General features: G+C 47.4%; 1 protein-coding gene across 1 annotated transcript in view; it reads left to right on the forward strand.

The window, feature by feature from the left end:
- The window catches only part of ABCC4 (ATP binding cassette subfamily C member 4 (PEL blood group)), a 1,516,984-nt gene that overhangs the window by 1,131,267 nt on the left and 366,507 nt on the right, over positions 1-19,210 (forward strand). The window contains exon 24 of the mRNA XM_085622127.1: positions 17,953-18,053. Within this exon, the coding sequence (XP_085478253.1) occupies positions 17,953-18,053 (101 nt within the window). The remainder of the gene's footprint in view (positions 1-17,952; positions 18,054-19,210) is intronic.

A 19,210-nucleotide genomic window follows, 5' to 3' on the forward strand; every position in this document is an offset into this window, starting at 1 on the left:
TGCCCAGGTTGGGGCGTGACCATGCACCAAAATATATCTAAATTAGCCCACAGAGGGTTTAAGGGGACGTTCCTTCTCGGGAGCGATGAATAATAAATAAGGGCAGGAGCTGGACATTTTTTTATTTTTTGGTGGGGACTCATGCCTCCATCCCCTTAAAAAAACTGAAGTTAAATGGACCCCAGGAATTGGGTCCTCAAGGCTTTCGAAAGGCTCAGCCCCAATTCCCCGAAAAAATAAAATCGGCCTTAGGAAATGGGGTGTCCGGTTGGTGTGATTCCTGTTTTGGCTGTACCTATGCCTAAATGTCAAATGGAAAATTGGTTGGGGAAAACATGTTTATGGGCAGCCCTCCCCCCTCCTTTTTCTCAGGCCCGCTTGATAGAACACGCTAAAACTTGCCAGAAAGGCGCGCTGAGGTGGATTGGACCTTTTTTTGGACAGTTTAGCGGAAAGCTGTCAAAACGAGGCCAAGGTTATTGGCAAATTAAAACATCTATTTTCTATTTAAACATGGTTATAACTAGAACTACCCAGTGGTGACCATCACTGGATAATTTACAACGTCAGGTGGTTTTTGTTGCAATTACTTCACAGGAATGATTTCCGCAAGATGCTGACACTGACAAGACTGGCAGTGCGTCACTGTAAGAAATAACTGCATTGTATGTATATATATATATTTTGACCGCGGCTGCAGTTGAAATGTGTTACCTGGTTGTGTGTAGCCATAGTAAAGCTCTTTTTACTTGAGCTGGAGCGTGCTGGTGTCTGTTTGTATGCTTGAGCAAGCATGTTGAGAAAATATATATATATTACCTCATGGTAGGTAGTTCTAGTTAGGACCAACGTTCCCACAGTAAAAGCGTTTTTTGTTTTGCCAATAACATTGGCACCGCTTGATGAATTTCCACTACATTTTCTCAAAACTTCCCCTTTTTGGTTCAGCTGCTGTGTTGAAAGTTTCGGGGTGACCCGTCAAGTAGGGGGTCCCCAAACGCGTTTTACCCATGCTAAGACTATGGGGATTTTTTTTTAAACACAACTACAGCCCGATCTGCTGAGTGGAATTACACCAAATTTGGCAGAAAGCTAGATGTTTGTCCAAAAAGCGTCCTTTTTTTTGATTTGGTGTAAATCTGTTCAGTAGTTTTTTAGATATCTATGTTTAAAAAACATAGATATCTGGGGACACATGCCCTTGCAGTGGGCTTGCGAATCATTCTAAAATTTGATTGGCAGTCAACACTTCAACCAGGAAGTGTTCGCAGCCATCTTGGGACTCGGCTTGAAGCCAAGTCCCAGAAAAAATGTTTTAAAAAAAGAAAAGGGGCAGGGTAGGATTTTTTTTTTTGCTGTAAACTCACGGGTGGATCCGCGAATCCCAGCAACATTTTAAAACAAACCAGCTTCAAAATCAACCCCAGATGGGCCAGGTCCTGAGGGCATATGGTAAATTTAAGAGGGCGGTGCACAGGGCCTCCCTCCTATGACTTATTAAAGCACCACCTTGCCGGGACACTTTTCATTATGAATGCGGACGGGCCTACTGGACCCGCCTGCAGCCCTGGGGACCGCCACCACCCAGGGGCTATTTCTGATTATGTCGCTCATCGCCCCCCTGCTCCAGGGACCACCACCTTCCCAGGGCTAATTAATACAATATGGGGGGCCCCCGGACCCCCCTGCCCTGGGGATTGCCACCTCCCCGGGCCTAATTTAAATAATAAAGGGGTGGACTCGTGGACCCCCCTGCCCCGGAGACCACCATTTCACTGTGGCACACTGTTTTTTTAAAAAGTAATCTAGAGGAGGCTGTAGGGCTTCTCTCGCAGCCACAGGGACCTCCACCTCCACGGTGCACAAATGCAATAATTAAGGGGGTCTGTTGCGGATCCCTGGGGACCACCTCCTCCCCGGGGCAAATGTGAAAAAAGGAGGGGGGCTGCGCATCACCCCTCCAGTAGCCCTACATGGCCCTCTGCAACGGCACATCCCAGTGCCGGCTCCAGCCATGTCCCAGGGTGCCCACCCCCAGGGCATTGCAGTTTGCTATGGCATGGTGGGAGCAGTGCTCCTGCCATGCCATAGCAAACACTGCGCTCTGCTTTGAGCAAGCGAGAGCATTTTGTTCTCGCTTGCTCATAGTGGAGCACTTTGCTTTTACACACAGGGGGCTGCATGTCAGCAGCTCCCTGTGTGTAAAAGCAATGCCGACTCCCGCAGGAGACAGGGAGCCGGCAGGGACCACAGGGCCCTTCAGGCTGCCCCCGCGGTCCCCAACGAAGGGGCCTGGCCACGGGGGATGGGATCCCCGGGACCAAAAGTAGCCTGGGAGAAAGAAAAAATAAAAAAAGGCCTCCTGTTACCTCCAGTAAGCTCCACACAGTGGGATTGTTGAGAGCTGGTTGGAGGCCATGCCCCCTTTCCCCACCACTCTGCAAACACACCTCTGCACTGCTGGTGGGAGGATGAGGTCCCCTTGCCTCCTGAGAGCCTCTGGACTAAAGTGGACATTTATAAAGTGGTGGAGAAGGGGGGTGTGCCCTCTGATAACCTCTCAGCCACCTACCTGTGTGGGTTTTAACAGGATGGCTAGTTGGCCCTCAAGGGCCCACAAGAGCCAAGGGGACTTCATCCCCCAACTAGTAGTGCACCAGGAGGCACGTTTGCAGAGTGGTGGAGAAAGGGGGCGTGGCCACCAAAAGTTTCTTTGCAAACCCCTGTGTGGGACTTGCTGGAGGTAACAGGAGGGGTAGTTGGCCCCCAAGGACCCTCTATAGCCAAAGGACTTCATTCTCCTACTAGTAGTGCCCCATAAGGTGCGTTTGCAGAGTTTTAGATAAAGGGGTACGTGTCCTCCTATCAGGTCTCAGCAATCCCACTGTGTGGGACTTACTGGAGGTAATAGGATGGGTAGTTGGCCCCCAAGGACGTCCTTGGAGGCCAACTACCCCTCCTTTTATCTCCAATAAGTCCGACACAGAGGGATGGCTAAGTTGTCTTTGGAGGCCACGCCCCCTTTCTCCACCAATCTGCAAACGTTGCTCGTGGTGCACTACTGGTTGGAGGATGAACTTCACTTTACTCATGTGGTACCTGGCCAAGAAGCCCTTCTGCTACCTTGTGTAAGTCATACACAGCGGGATTCCTAAGAGCTGGTCAGAGGCCTAGCCATTTTCTCCACCACATAAAGGTTACAAGGGCGTTATAGTTAGGAATTAGCATTTTAAAAACTTTAGAATTCACTGATAAAACCAAAGGTTACAGGAACTTTATAGTTAGAAAATGGAATTTTAAAAATCTTAGAAATTCACTAAAAAACAAAGGTTACAGAGATGTTATAATTAGCAGTTATAGTTAGCTGGGCTGACTATAAACACGTCCCTGCAATGCACTTCTTATGACCTCATATATCACTCAAGATCTGGTCAGTGACATCACTGATGACATCACTGATAACATCTCAAATGACATCACTGATGATGATATACATGTACATACACTTACCTATTCGATGTGTACCTTGTCAATGTTTTGGTACTAAATATTTTGCTCATAATATTTTGGTAGGACAATATTTTGTAGACACAATTCTGGTGAAATAAGTGCATGCCTGGATAGAATATGACTGGGACAACATTAAGCAGGTTGTGGCTTTCTAAATGGTGAGAGAGCCATTGAGCAAATATTTGTATGGCAGGTTAGCAATTACTGGGAGTAAAGAGATTAGTCTATAATTGCTCTCCACCCAGGGATCAAGACTAGGCTTCTTGACCTTATTAAGTGTCCCTACAGGCCTTTCCATTCAGTCCCCGTGGGAAAAAACAGCTGTCAAGAATTCAGAGCCACTGCCATTTCTACCTGTTGTGATTTCTCTGGGTGGCTTTCGCCAGAAAAGCATCAAAGGGGCATGCGCAGACAATGAGTCTCGCAAGCTCACCTGTGCCCACCACCATCATCGGCCTCTGTGAGTGACATCACTTGCTAACTTGAGAGAGAGAGGCTTTTAAAAGGGGGCACACAGGTAGCTGGCTTTCTTTTCTGCCACCGTTTCCTGCCCTCAGCCTCACCTCACCTCGTCATTGCCAGCTGTTTATTTATTTAATTTATTTAGAAAGTTTTATATAGCGCGAACATGACCACCGACGGTATCAGAGCGCTTTACAGATTGTGCAGTAGGACGAGTACATGCAAACACAAATATTCAACATATCAAAAAGTAAATAGACTTAGACTGTCCAACATTCTCATGAGCCTAGCATCTAGAATGCAAAACAGTGTCAAATGGCTCGGGAGTTAAGTGGGGAAGGCAGACTGAGGCAGCTATTTCTTCATCACAAGCCCTTTAACTTCTAATTTGAAGAGGACAGTGGAAGGGATCACCCTGACTTCGGGGGGAAGAGAGTTCCAGATCTTTGACGCCATACATGAAAATGTTCGATTATAGGTCTTTTTTTTCTTGAATGTTTGTGGTTTGAGTAAGAGGGTGATTGCACTTCTGGAGGTTCTTTAACCACATGAGAGCTCCAGTCTCTGAGAGAGGTACATCGGCGTCTTGAGGTGGATGGCTTTGTGTGTCATGCATGCAATTTTCAGCTGTATCCGAGCTTCATATGGGAGCCATTTTAGAACTAGCAGGTCCGGAGAGATGTGGTTGAATTTTTTTGTGCCCCTTACGAGCCTGGCCCACAGCATTGAAGGTCACCCTAAGGGGAGCTGTTTTCACTCTGGGCAGGCCACACAGCGTAGCACTGCCATAGTCCAGCTTTGCGATCACCAATGCTTGCATTGCAACCTTCAGGTCATGAGCAGGGAGATAGGGTTTGAGCATCCTAAGGATGCTGAGTTGGAAGTTTGCGCCTTTGGTGAGGGAACTGATGTGTTTTTGCATGTTCAGACTCGTGTCTAGTATGATACCAAGCGAGGATGCCGAGTCGACGAGGTGAGGTCTACAGTTAAGCGCCGTAAGCTGATTCAACCATTGTTCAATGACCGGTGATTGCTTATGGGGTGAGATAAGGAGGAATTCTGTTTTTAGAGCATTTAGTTTCAGGTGGTTACGTGTCACTCAGCTTTGTGTTTCCAGTAGGACTGAGTTGAGGGACTGAGGGGCATATTTTCAAGGAGCTATGGGCGAGTTAACGGCACTTTACCGCAGCCAAAGTCGCGATAAATTTACAAACTTGTGCTAACAGTCCATAGAACCAGTTTACCTGCGATAGCAGCCGCAAAAAACATTGCCACAGATGACCCCGGCAACTATCGCTAATGAGATGCAGAGTAGGCAGTCCCGAGCAAAAAGCCGTGACAACATCGCACCGCAACATTCTCAACGACCAGCCAGATCAGCGATAAGAACTCAAAACAGGCGATAAGGCGCATTAGCAGCAGGAAATGTACACCTGCTCAGACCTGGTGCAAAGTAGGCCCACAACCTGCACCAGACAAGGGAGCAAAGCACATCGCCACACATGAAGAGCAACAGATGCCCCCGAGCAACTGAACATGTAGCACGGACACCCAAGAGGGCCACAATACCCACTGACGCCACACCCAGGCCCGCAACACCACTCTCGGGCCCACACTCAACCCAGGATAAAGAAATTGCACACCAACACCACGAATCCCAAAACAAATATTTTGCCTGATGTCACACAAGCAGGAAAATCAACATACATGCGTGGCCAGAAAATGGAGAATCAGTCATACATCAATGCAATCACCAACACAAAACACCATTCAAACAAAAGCCTAAACAACCATTTGGAGGAGTCCTAGCGGGTCCTCACTGGACAATCCGTAGGACACAGCCTGGAAGACAAAGTCCAAGAGAAGAAGGTGTTCAATGCACCCAACAAAGGAAAGAGAGGGAGAGAGCGAGGAAGAGAGACGGAGTGAGATTGCACAAGCAGCGCAAGGCCTCTCGGGCTCCTGGCTCCACATGCCAACATGTGTGTGTGTATCGCCATCCGTACCCCATGAGCCCAAGGCAATATCCCAATCCAGCGCCCAAGCCACATTGCATTCCGAAAACGCAGTAGTAGTCAGACAAACATCAAGGATGAAAGCTCCATTGTCCCAATGCAGACGGCGGGAGGACACCTTCACCTCTGACCTTGGTCCAGAACGCGGCTGGAACACCCTGAGAGAGATGCCATGGCAGATGGAGACGACTCCCACACCACGCATTGCGCAAATGAACTATCTGACTTATCCACACCCCACACACAGAAGCCCGTGCCTGAGGTACCCCCGCCTTGTATGCCCTTGACACTCACGGAAACAGCAACCCATTCTCCCCAACGTTGCACACACATTCGAATCATTGCTCAGAACTGTGGCATATCCTCAACACAACTGCCGCAGTTCAGAAGAGTGCCGGTTCCACGAGACGCACCAACGCAATGGACGGCCATACCGGGCACATGCACAACCCCCATCATGTGGAACAGTACTGTGCACGTTTGCTGCATTTATTGGGCGCACTGCCACAGGCAGTGCTGCGGATCAGTTACCGGCTGAGCTTCAGCATTGCCTACGTCACCTGCGTCCAGCCCTGGTTCCACTGCCGAACATGCACATTCGAGTGTCCCATAGATGTCTGCCTATCCAACACAACCGTAGATGAATTGGACTATGACTTGTGTCTGCGCCCCCTGTTGGATCACAAACAGGAGTGTAACTGAGACAGCCGTGCATGGGATGCCTTGACATACTGCGTATGTATTGGCAGTTGTGCATGGGAGATTGCACAATTCCTTGTGTGCAGTGACCACATCAAGGCGCTACCCTATTGGGCTGTGTTGCGGATTGGTGAAACGGCATGGGCTGAGCACACCTGCCCGGAACAGTTAATGGATTGGCTCATCCTGGTGTTCCTTGAACACGACAACGACGTACTATTGGAACACATTGCACATAAAGCTGCACGGGCATTCATGGACGAGTAACTATGTTCCTGCAGCCACATGCGATTGTTACCCACAGCACAGGTCCCGTAAACCTGTGGCATCATGGGGATTGCTCACATATCCCACCACAACAGAGGACACGTCTGCCTTCGACAGGACTCTGGATGCATGTGCGTGGAACTGCGCGTGTGTACACACACCTGTGCAAGGTGATGCAGGTCCATGGTCGGAGCAACACAGCATCGTTTGGCAATGTTCCCAATTCGGACACACAGCTGGGTGGAGAGCACACACAAGGCAATGTAGCATGCCATGTGAACCTTTTGGACCCTTTCACCTGATCACTGTCAGCAGAGCAGACAATCGGCGCACTCCAGTGGCAGAGTACTATGCGGATCCCATGGGCAGTGAGTCCTGCCCCCTCCAATGGGAAGATACCAAACAACACATGACTCATCCAGCAAGGCAAGGTGGTCTGAGACCGTTGCCATCTGTGATGATTGTTGTCCATTTTTGCCCCACCAAAACCTGAAGCTCGACATGTAGCCATGCTGCGTGTAAGTGTCTTAAGCATGTCCCTGCCTGTTGTGGCATTGCCTCGTCCGTACTGGCACGCACATGCCAATAAAGTCTATGCCACTCCACTGGTGTCTAACTGTGAGGTGTGTTGATTAGATTGTCCACTCGTGTGCCACAATGAGCATCGTCCCTACACAGGGAGGATCTGACTGACGCATGTGCAATGGGGGTGTGCCCCTTTTGCAAGCTCCACCTCTGTGAGCCAGACATTGTTTTGGGATAGGTGCTAGCCGACATGTGCACGTACGTGACTTCAACAATGTGAGCATGGTGTCCAACCTCTGACCATGTGGAGCAATGTCCTATATCATAACAGAATGTGTCCAACAGATGTGTGTAAGTAGGTATGCAACGTGAAGTTCTGTTGTCACACGTGGTGTAGTACCACACTCCTGGCCTGATACCGATTTGGTCATTCCTACACACAGCCCTATTCAAAACATGGACGTGGCCTATGTTGGGGGGTTGTGAGATTGTTGTTGATGTGCAATGGGGACACAGCTTCATGTGCAATCATTGTCCCTACATCCAGCCATGCTACCATACGTGAGTGAACATAGTAATGACACATCTGTGTGATTTAGAATGTTTTATTCACATTCGGGTGATTGACGGAGCTGGAGCTGTACATGGCCATCCAAGCCCACATCACATGGAAGCCCAGTGGTGGGCCAACCAGAGTACTTTGGGGATTGAAAAGTGATTAGGAAGAGTGGAAGTGCAGTCTGCAGCAGGATTGCTGTGTAATTGTCCAGCAGTGAAGAAATGGCAGTCCGTGTCGGGGTCCGGGTGAATGTCGCAGAGTGTTTCAGGGGTCAGTGGGAGGTATTGTCCCAGGGCATGATGCATAGGTCAGAACCAGGCAGGGACAGGCCATATGGCGGTGATGCATGCTACTGCCTCCTTCCTCACACAGTAATTACCATCCCCTTCTTACTCCCCTGATAGGTTTTCTGTATCCAGCGTGTCCAGTGTGTGTGGCGGGATGATGGCTGCATCACTGTGTGCCACTGACACATCAGACTGCGAAGGTGATGGGGCAGCATCACTGTGTGCCACTGACACATAAGGGGTCGGAGTTGTGTGTGTCGATGTTCCCGCTGCAGTCATCTGGGACCAGCTCAGTGGCAGCAATGGGAAGATGAAGAACTGCAGGGCATTGAAGTTCCCAGCTACTACTCACTGGTGTCCAGCCGTGGCAGCCATACTTCCAGCCTGCATCTGCTCCATGGTCTCCATTGACCTCCGCATCTGTGCCAACTCTGTGCTGTCATCTCTGGTGCCTGTCTGACCACACAGTTCTTGTATTCGATTAATGGCCCCAGCGAGGCCAGCCAAGGTCTGTGGTGGAGCATGGTGCGTACAGGGGGTGTCTGATAGGGACTGTACGTGCTCCCTGATGGGACTCAGACACCCATGTATGGAATCGAGTTTGGCTGCCACGAGCTCAAAACCCACCCGCAGCTGTTCAGCCAACTCCACCTGGCAAACCCACACACGGTATTGGAACTCCATGTATTGGTCGGGGGGATCCGGGGAGACAGCCGTGGTGGTGTGTGTTTCCTGCTGTGTGGTCTGTGCAGGTGGTGGGATCACCTCTGGGCAGCTGGCCTGCCCTGCTCCTGGGGATGGGGTGTGGACGCTATCCATTATCTGTTGGAGGGTGTCTTGACATATGTTCAGGTTGTCCTCTTCATCATCAATGATGGGAAGTGTGGTGTGCCCTGCAGGATGTGTTGTTTGTCCCTCTGCAATGTAAAAGGGAGATGCAGATTAACAGAGTTACACATGTATGTTGAAGATTTGCAGATGTTTACATTCAGACTGCATGCCAATGTGCATTGTGACTGTTTTGGTGGAGCGGGCTATTTGATGTCAGTCAGTGTGTTTTTCGACTACATGACGGATGTGTGGTAGTACACGAGCATTATCATCACACAGTGTCAGGCAATGCCAGATGTGAGTGGACAGCTACTACGCACGTGCCGAACCTGTTGTGAGCCCTGTCCTGTGGTGTTGGTGTTGCACTTTGTACCAGATTGCCATCATTGATGATGTTCTGTGATTGCTATGTGTGTGTGCTGCATTTTGGGGGAGTTGCCCCTGCAGCTCTGATTTTGTGTAGCCTTCTCCCTTTGAGGCGGGGTGCCTTTGAATTGTGTGCTTTTCGGGGGCTGAATTTCTTTTGACTTGGGTCATATGTGCTCTCTGACAGATTTTGTGGCCTGGTGCATTGTTCGTCTGCTGTGTGTATTGTACGGCATGGGTTGTGGGTGCACGTGGACATGTCAGAGTGTGACCTGCTCCTTTACGAATGTGAGCCGCCCCGGGCTACCACCATGTCGATTCGTGGGCCATGCCATGTTTTTTGGCTGCTGCCATGCTATCGGGCATGCAGTGTTACTTGCATAGTCAGTGTGGGTCACAGAGCCGCCGCTTTGCTGGATTCAGCACATGTGCATTGTTCGGTTGTGATGTTGGTGATATAGAGGGGGGCCCCTTTGTGCCTCATTGTGGACGAGGGCCTACTTGGTGTTTCTATGTCTGCTGCAGTGTGCCAAGGCTATCAGGGACATGTTCCACGGTCATTGTGGGTGTGCAGTGTGCTACACATAATTGTGCATGTGTGCCATTGTGCCCATCTCCCCCTGGCCCTGGTTGTTACTCACCCTGTTGCTATTGGGTCAGGTCGTATAGAGCTGTGTCCAGGCCCCCAAATCCTGACACCGTTTCCACACTGCTGACTGTGGCCACCATTTCCTCCAGCTCATCCAGCTCCTCCTGTGTCGCAGGACTTCCAACTCCAGTCACCCTTGCTGCCTCCCTGTTGGCGGAGAGCTTCTCCTTGGTTTGGCTGTGCACTTTATGCCAGTGCCTCTTGACCTCCTCCAGTGACCTCCTCGACACTCCGACTGCATTGACGTTGGTGACGATGGCCTGCCATATTTCGGTTTGGGTTGCCAGTGCCGCAGTGGAGGTGCTGAACAGTTGTTGATGGTATTCTATCACCTACGTGACGATGATCCAGTCTTCCTGCGGACTGAACCTCATCTTCCTCTTTCTCTTCTCCTTTCCCTTCCCCGGACACGGGGTTCCTGGCTGGACCTTCGTGGGGCTTGTGGAGTTTGGCTTGTCCTCTGCACTTGGTCCCGGTGCATCCATGTTGCTACGCAGTTTGAATTGGTTTTGTTTTTTGTTTTTCTTTCTTTTATAGTGCATTTTCCCACCAGACGCGTGGGATTTGCAGGCCTGTAGCTGGTTTTCGCTGATTTTTGTACCGCGATTGGCCTCATCACTTGATTTTTTGCATTTGTGTTTGGCATTTTTGCAGCGTGCAGTTGATTTTCATGCTGACATTTGACATGTTATCTGGTGACTATCGCAAGCTACCGCTGCGTTGTGAATACTTGGTTGGCATGGCGTATTTTTCTTGCGATGGGCTGCGATGTTGAGAGTCGCGTTAAGCTACTCTTGCGGTAGTTATCAAACGTTCTTGTGAATATACCCCTGAATGTCCTCAGGGGAGGCGATCTTCAGGTATAGTTGAGTATTGTCCGCATACATGTGATAGTGAATGCTGGATGATTTCAGCATTTCTGTTAGAGGTTCCATGAACAAGTTAAAGAGCGTGGGAGAGAGTGCTGAACCTTGGGGAACCCCCAGCGAAACTGGTGCAGGATGGGACAGGGATTGGTTCACCTTGAAGCATTGGGATCTATTCTGGAGGAACGAAGAGAACCAATTAAGCACAGACCCAGACAACCCCATCCTGTGTTCCAGGAGGTCAATTAGAGTATCATGTTTGACAGTGTCAAATGCTGACGAAAGGTCAAGAGGGATTAGTAGGCACGACTCACATCATCGACAATGTGCGTTAGGGCCGACTCTGTGCTATGGCCCAAGCAGAAACCAGATTGGCATTGTTTCAGGAGTTGGAAATGGTCGATATGGCTGCAGAGTTGGGCAAGCACACATTTCTCTAGGAGCTTTGCTAAGGTTGGGATGTTGGAGATTGGGCGGAAGTTATGAAGGTCCCAGGGATCCGCAGTAGGTTTCTTTAAAATCGGAGTGACCTGACCCATTTTTAGGCAATCTGGAATAGCACCTTGCCGCAGTGATGCATTGACGATCGTAGTCCACAATGTTAGTAGGGAGGATCTAACTTCCGGGAAAAGGTTCAATGGCAACGGGTCATTGTAGTGGTTGGAAGGTTTCAGAGTCGACAGCATTTTGCGTATAGCGCATTCATCCAAGGTTTGGAAGAGACTCCAGGAGGCATTGTTTCTAAGGTGGTGTGGTTACGCTGGGACCAGGAAATCCCTACCAGGTGGGCATAAGGGGATTAGTGGACTGATCGTCAGGTAGTTACAAGCAGATCATAATTCAGTTTCAATCTTACTGGTCTTATCTGTGAAGAAATTTGCAAATTCTTCGCAGTTGGGCCATGTCCCTTGACCCAGTTATGCGGAGTTCGGATGGCTATTGGCTTGGGACTTGATGAGTTTGAACAGTTTTTTGGGACTTTTTTTGCTTGGTCTAACTGAGTTCTGAAAAAGGTAACCTTCGAGTATCTGATGCGTTTTTGATACGTGCTTCTCAGGGATCTTAGGTGGTAGAGATGCTCAAGGGATGGATTGGACCGCCACAGCCTTTCAGCAAGTCTTAGGTTTCTTCTTTCTGAATTAAGACTATCGGTAAACCATGGTTTGGAGAGTTTAGAGAAGATTCTTTTGAGCTGTAGTGGAGCGACCGAATCTAGTACATTCAGCTTTGCTTAATTATAATGGGCCGTAAGGTCGTGGACATCCGACATATTCGGTGGTGGGGGCAGGATCTTATCACAGAGAGCAGTCAGATCATGTGGGTTGATGTTCCGTAAGCATCTTTTCAACTGTTTTGGGTTCTTGAGCTGTGCCTTGACTCACCGCACTGAGCCCCTCTGATGCCACCCAATTTGCTGGCTTTCTTTTCCGCAAGTACCTGCCCTCAGCCCCACCTCATCTGTGTCATTGCCAGCTGTGCCTTGCCTAGCCGCACTGAGCCCCTCTGATGCCATTCAGGTTGCTGACTTTTTTTTTCCACAAATACCTGCCCTCAGCCTCACCTCGTCCATGTCATTGCCAGCTGTGCCTCACCTCATCCGCAGACCCTGTTGCCTCACTGAGCCACTCTGATATCAAGTAGCCTGTAGAAGGGCGTTTTAAAAAAAGGCAGCTTGCACCGAGATCTACAGCCCGAGTTTCACTTTAGTAAGTCAGCTTGCCAGGGGATGGGAGGCCACGGGTAACAATGAGGAGGGGGAAGGAGGGTTTGGTGAATTGTTGAAGTTCCCTGTATCTAGGAGTGTAACATTTTCCCTGTAGAAGTTACTGTGAAGTTGTAGTTTCTGGGAGCAACACTATCTTCTATAAGTTGTAAAATGCTGATCTGTTATTAAGACAGTTTCTGTAGCCATGGTCCGTACTATATACATACATAGCACAGTTCCATGATTGAGTTTAGAAAGGACCTTGACGGAGCCAGCTTTGCTAGGGTTTGTTTTTGAGGAGAGGTTGTACACATCAGGTTTCACCGCCTGCAAATACTGTTGGCCAGTTGTACGACCCTATTTTGCATGGGCAAACGGGTTTACGACCCGTTTGAGCATGCAAAATGTCACAGGGGCATGTACAATTCCTAAATAGCGAGTTGCAATGTTTTTGAGACTTGCTGTTTAGGAATTGTGAGTCGCTATTAGGAAGGGGCGTTCCCTGCCTGATAGTGACCCCAAAGCCATATATGAATGTTTTGCGACCAAATTACCACCCTCTTGAAGAGGGCGGTAATGCACTCGCAAACGGGAACGGGTCCCCAGGGGACCTCTTTCCCTTTGCAAATGCAGGGGGAAATATTTTTGGGAGGCAGGCAGTGGTCCCAGGGACCTCTGCCTGCCCTTAAAAAATTAAACGAAAACATTTTATTTTTATTTTTTAAATGCATCCCGTTTTCCTTTAAGGAAAACGGGCTGCATTTAAAAAAAACTGCTTTATTGAAAAGCAGTCCCAGACACGGTGATCTGCTGAGCCCAGCAGGCCACGATCCCTGGGAGGACCAGCCATTCCCAATGGGGTCGCAAATTGCGAGTGACTCATTAATATTCATGAGCCTGGCATTTTGCGACCCCATTGGGAATAGCAATTAGTGTCTCTGACATTGTAGTACATTGTTAATTGCGCTTCGCAATTTGCACCTTGCAATCGAGCGCAAATTGCATGGCGCAATTTACAAGGGTCGTACATCAGGCCCTGTATCCCTCTGCTCGACTATATGTCACTTATTATATTGTTGAAAGTGTGATTAGGTTTCAGGGACCAGCAGTCCGGTATTGTGACTTGCCTCATTCATCAGCACCAATAATTTCCTTGAGGGATGTTTAAGTTAATCTTAAGGACTCAGGTCCTTTATGATCTGTTTACTAGTGACAGATGTCCGAAACCCAATGTAGGCAGGGGGCCTCATGGTTTGCTGGTAAGGCTAAGAAACCTTTGCTCAGTCTTGTTTGTGCTCCACCATGAGCAGTACCTATTCTTCATTATCACCCTGTGGTGGAAGCTTCAGCGGTGCAAAACACAAACAATAGGAAGCCTGGTCGTCTACATATGCTGACCTTTTGTAGGCTAAACTAGAACTTTGTCTTGGCAAAGGCAAACGTCAGCACAGACCCGGGCCCAACGGGGAGACCCTGAGGATGTTGAGAATTTAGTAGTCTGCATGTCTTCACTGAATCTATTTATGTGTGATATGAAGGAACTACTTATACCTCAGCTAATTTTCATTTTTGAATATTAATTTTATTGACGTTTCTCCAGCATTGCCAGTGATACCTAATAATCATACTGCATTAAGTACCTAATCGGAATTATACTTTTTTGGCGGAATAAAGACATTTAAAAAAGTGTTGGGGTAAATGTACTTTCAATTGACAGAGCTTATCATTCTTACATCAATTTTTTTTTTTTTTTTTGCAGAGTTTTATATAGCGCGAACTTGACCCGAATCGGGTATCAGAGCGCTTTACATAGCACCAGTTACGTTACATGAGGACACACATTCATTTTTGTTAGGCAAGGGGGAGATTTAGTGATTTGCCCAGCATCCCAGGATGTTCAGCGTCATTGCTAAGACTCGAACCCAGTTCCCCAGATGCGAGGTCGACTGCCCTAGCCGTTAGGCCAACTCCTCTCTCCTAATGTGTGTGATTTATACCACAAGGGGCACATTTTCTATGAATTACTTGAACATCCTTTGGAATTGTTACATTTCAGACCTATCCACGTTTGTTTGACAATGCAGCATTCTCTCAATTTTTATAATGTTTCTGAGTACCAATGCTCTAGGATGAGATAGATCATTAGTCAAAAAAGGGAAATGTTCTCTATTATTTGATTCTAATACTTGGCATTGCTATCGGTTCAGCATTTTATTGAGGAACAGTTTGATTTGTTGTATTTTGGTTGTATTTCCAACAGACTCAAGTAGGCCATTTTACATATTATACCTAATTACAGAGTCTGTAGCTGTACCTCAATAAATGGCAAAAGACTCACTACTAAATTGAACTGGGTGCACTAATTCAAGAGCCCTAGTATTTCATTTGGAACTTAAGGTAATCGAATTTACTGGCAGCCCTTCCTTGGAATGTTCACAAACGACAGGCAGAGACATTGGAGCGTTTCCATTTACCTCCATCTTGTGGCATTTGTAGGGTTGCATTTGTTTAAACCATTCTCTCCTTACTAAATGATATCGGACACCACCCCGATCCTGTACAAAAAGAAAGAGTTCATGCTAAATAAAGGATATGTAGACGTATAAATGAGATATGACAAAGGCATTATTCTGGTCGTTTGCCCCTGTTGGAGAAAAATTAAAACTAAGGAGATATTTAAATCACCTTTAATATCAAATAATATATCTGTAATACCTTTGAGAACAGTTGTCTAATTCTATTGTATGTTGACACCCAAATAGACATCAACATTATGATAATTACTGCCTCGTCCATTTACAACTACTGTTCCAGTCTTCCCTTTACAATACCTCAACCTGTAGCATTGTTCAATATGTAGGAAGAAGTTGAATGTAAAGGTCAATAATGATCTGTTCACTGTATCAGTAAGCCATCGTCTGCAGCAAAAACTCTATTTCACCTTAAGCTAAGGCGATCCCCTAAATATTGATAGGTACTTATACCATGTATGCAGTGGATTAAATTGCGAAAATTGATTAAAAAAAGCGGAGACAATGATTACTTAGATGGAACCCAGAACATGCTATAGCCAGCTGAAAGTCAAACTTCTGAATCTGATTAATTGGTTGATGATAAATCATGTTGATCCAGGTTAAATAGCTGACAAGAAATCATCTGCTCAGGCGTCTCTACGTGAAAGTCCAGCTTATCGAGCCATAGACTTTCTTCATCACATGCAATAGACCCTCTTCAACTTTCATACCTATAATATTGCAGAAGGTTGTGATACTGACTTTCCTTAACCCCTTCAGTGCCCATGACGAGCTGGACTCGTCATGGGCCGCGGTGGCGCTGTGCCCATGACGAGTCCAGCTCGTCATAGACCCCGCCCGCTAATACAACGGCCGGCACAGGGCGGGGAAAGGGGCGGGCACTGAAGGGGTTAATAAAGCTAGTCGGGTTTGTTGTATTGGTTGTAGGAAAAACACTTCAAAACCATGAGGCAGATTTACAAATTATTGCGCATCTCTGCAAATCAGTAGGGATGCGCCAGAACAGATGTGTCACGTAATCCCCCCCTTGCGCCACCACGGATGCGTCGCATTTACAATGCGGCGCACTATGGTGCAAGGAGGGGAAGATGCGTGACGCAACTTGTGGCATACGGGCGGCACATTGCTGGAGTCACGTCGCAAGTGCGACGCAACTCCTGCAATGCACAGGGGCCGCACATACTTCACGTGGTGCGTCACTCCTTACGCCTGCTTCAAGCAGGCGTAAGGATTTGACGCAGCAGCATCGTAAAACTGACTCAGTGAAATCTTGTATTTTTCACACCGTCAGTTTTACGGGGCTTTCCTGCGAGGCAACGCCCACCCTGTGACAGAACGCCCACATGAAACCTGATGCAGGTTTCATGTGGCGCAGGGCTTTACCACGTGACGCATCTGCCTACATGCGTCACGTTGTAAATAAGTCGCAACGTGGCGCATGGTTTACGCCGCAGCTGCGTCACAAAAGTGATGCAACAGCGGCGTAAAAGTGTCGCAAGGGGCTTGTAAATCTGGCCCCCTGGTACCTGAGTCCTACCGAGAACCTCAGAATCAAAAGACCATTTTGTTGAAAATATGTGAACATTGTAGGATAATGTTATAGGGCTCAAATCATCTGAACAATATTACTTCCCATCACAGAGAAATCTCATTTTATTCAATAATTCTTCTTGTTTCCATCTTCCTTCTGAGTTCCCTGAGCAGTAATCTTGGGCCTCTCGCATTCATACTTACGTGTCAGCCACATACATTCTTGCTTCTCCTTGTATCAACGAATTTAAGATTCGCAATAACATTTTGCAAGACTTCATCCCCTTGATTATTAAATACAATGTATGATATTACCAACAAAGAGCCTTAAAATCTCCACTGTTAATATAGCAAGTGACAAAGTCCAAACTCTCTCTGCAGAGATAAAATATCTTTTAGTGGAGTTAAGTGGGTTATTCTCGCTTTCAGGGAGTAGGCACTGCTTGAAACGCTTGCCACCCCCCTTGCATATATATGAAAGGGTGTATAAAAGGGTAATACATTTTTGGTATCATGTTAATGCTGCGGAGAGAAACAAATTCCCGGCAATGTGTTTTTTACCAGACATTTTGTACGGCTCTGCGGCACTACCTTCCGGTTCCTAACGGACCCGTCCGTTCTCGTAAGAGGTGCATTATCGGCTGAGAAAGGACCCTCCGGCGCTGTTTCACTGATATTTTTCACTTCCATATTTTATTAGTTTTAGCTAGCTTTAAATAAGGGCAGTGCTTCCATATATTATTAGTTTTAGCTAGCTTTAAATAAGGGCAGTGCTTCCATATTTTATTAGTTTTAGCTAGCTTTAAATAAGGGCAGTGCTTCCATATTTTATTAGTTTTAGCTAGCTTTAAATAAGGGCAGTGCTTCCATATTTTATTAGTTTTAGCTAGCTTTAAATAAGGGCAGTGCTAAAGAGTTCATTTGTTTTTTATTTGTTATTAGTGAAAACAAAGGCCCCTGACAAATTAAAACAACAGAGAACACTTAATCCTCAGCATACCGGAAGAGCAGCTTCAGAAGTAGCAGATGGGCATTGCTTGCTGAAACTGTAGATTGCAGGCTCGCGACAGATATTTTGGTTGAGACAGACCGTACGATTAATCTTTTTTTAACTAAGGAATTCCAAATGTTTGTTCTCGCTTTGCAGGTCTGGATGCTGGGCAGGTCGGCCTGGCTTTGTCCTATGCAGTCACTCTGATGGGGACCTTCCAGTGGGGAGTGAGGCAGACGGCTGAAGTGGAAAATCTGGTAACATTTATGTGTAAATGTTTCATCTTTTAAAATTCTCGCTGGCTAATAACATGAAAGCAAATCTAGCTGTAAACATTAAGGCTGCTGGTTTGCATTGGGCTTAATTAATCTTTCAGGCAGAATAATTTTGGGTTGGTACAGTACTGAGCATGTTCTCAAATCTTCCTCAAAGTGGTTGACTTATTTTAGTTGTCTTCGCTTTGTTCACAAAGGTGAAGAATGAAAAAATGCGCACGAGGTGAGTTTACATAGATTAAAACACGACCCACCAGACTGCTTTGTGATGAATTCTGAGTCTGTTTATGTACTTATGTGTGCATCAAGGGGAAGAAGTGTTATTTCTTTTGTCTTATTGTAATGAAAGCATCTCGCCATTCACTTGCCTTGGCAGGAGGGGAGCGCGAGGACAGGAGGCTGGACAGCAGGCTAAGTGGTTGGAGGGATCCGGGGAGGTTAGCAGTGCTCCTCACCGACGTAGTGGGTTGCTTTCTGATGGCTACCCCATCCACTGTAGTGGACCGATGGAAGGATCTTGGTGTCAAGAGCCCCAGCACCCTAAAAGTGCTCTGGTGTTGAATGTCTCACTGACAAGATGAGCAGTGATTATGTCAGAATTAACGATGCCTAGAGTGGCACCAAGCGATAGGATATTTCAACCGCGGCCCATGCTGGTAAGAGTGGTGGGGCCTGGTAGGGGAAGGGGGTTCGACAGATGACAACGAGGGAAAATTATTTATTTATTTAAATTTCCCTCGTGGTCGTCTGTCGAATCCCCCCCAACCCGGCCCCATCGGTCTTACCTGCACGGGCCGCGGCCGGGACATTCAGAAAAGGTGTATCTTCAGTACTCAACAGAACCTCAGGCAGTTGCTCTCAAGCCTTAACTGTTTCAGGAATGCATTTCAGAGGATGGAGCCTTGCGCACGATAAACTCAACCTACAAATATTTTGTATTGAGCCTGATTTATGGTGAAAAGCTTCAGACTGGCAAACCGTAGACTGCTGGTAGGTTGGTAGAGACGGAAGTCATTGATATCTTCTAGTATAGACATGCAATGCCTTTTGGATTGACAAGAGGGTCTTGAAATACAATCATACTGGGCGTGGTCTGGCCACGCAGGAAGATGGCCGCCTGACGAGTGAGCTCCGTCACG

The sequence above is a fragment of the Triturus cristatus genome, chromosome 8 (assembly GCF_964204655.1).
Source record: "Triturus cristatus chromosome 8, aTriCri1.1, whole genome shotgun sequence".
Lineage (NCBI taxonomy): Eukaryota > Metazoa > Chordata > Amphibia > Caudata > Salamandridae > Triturus > Triturus cristatus.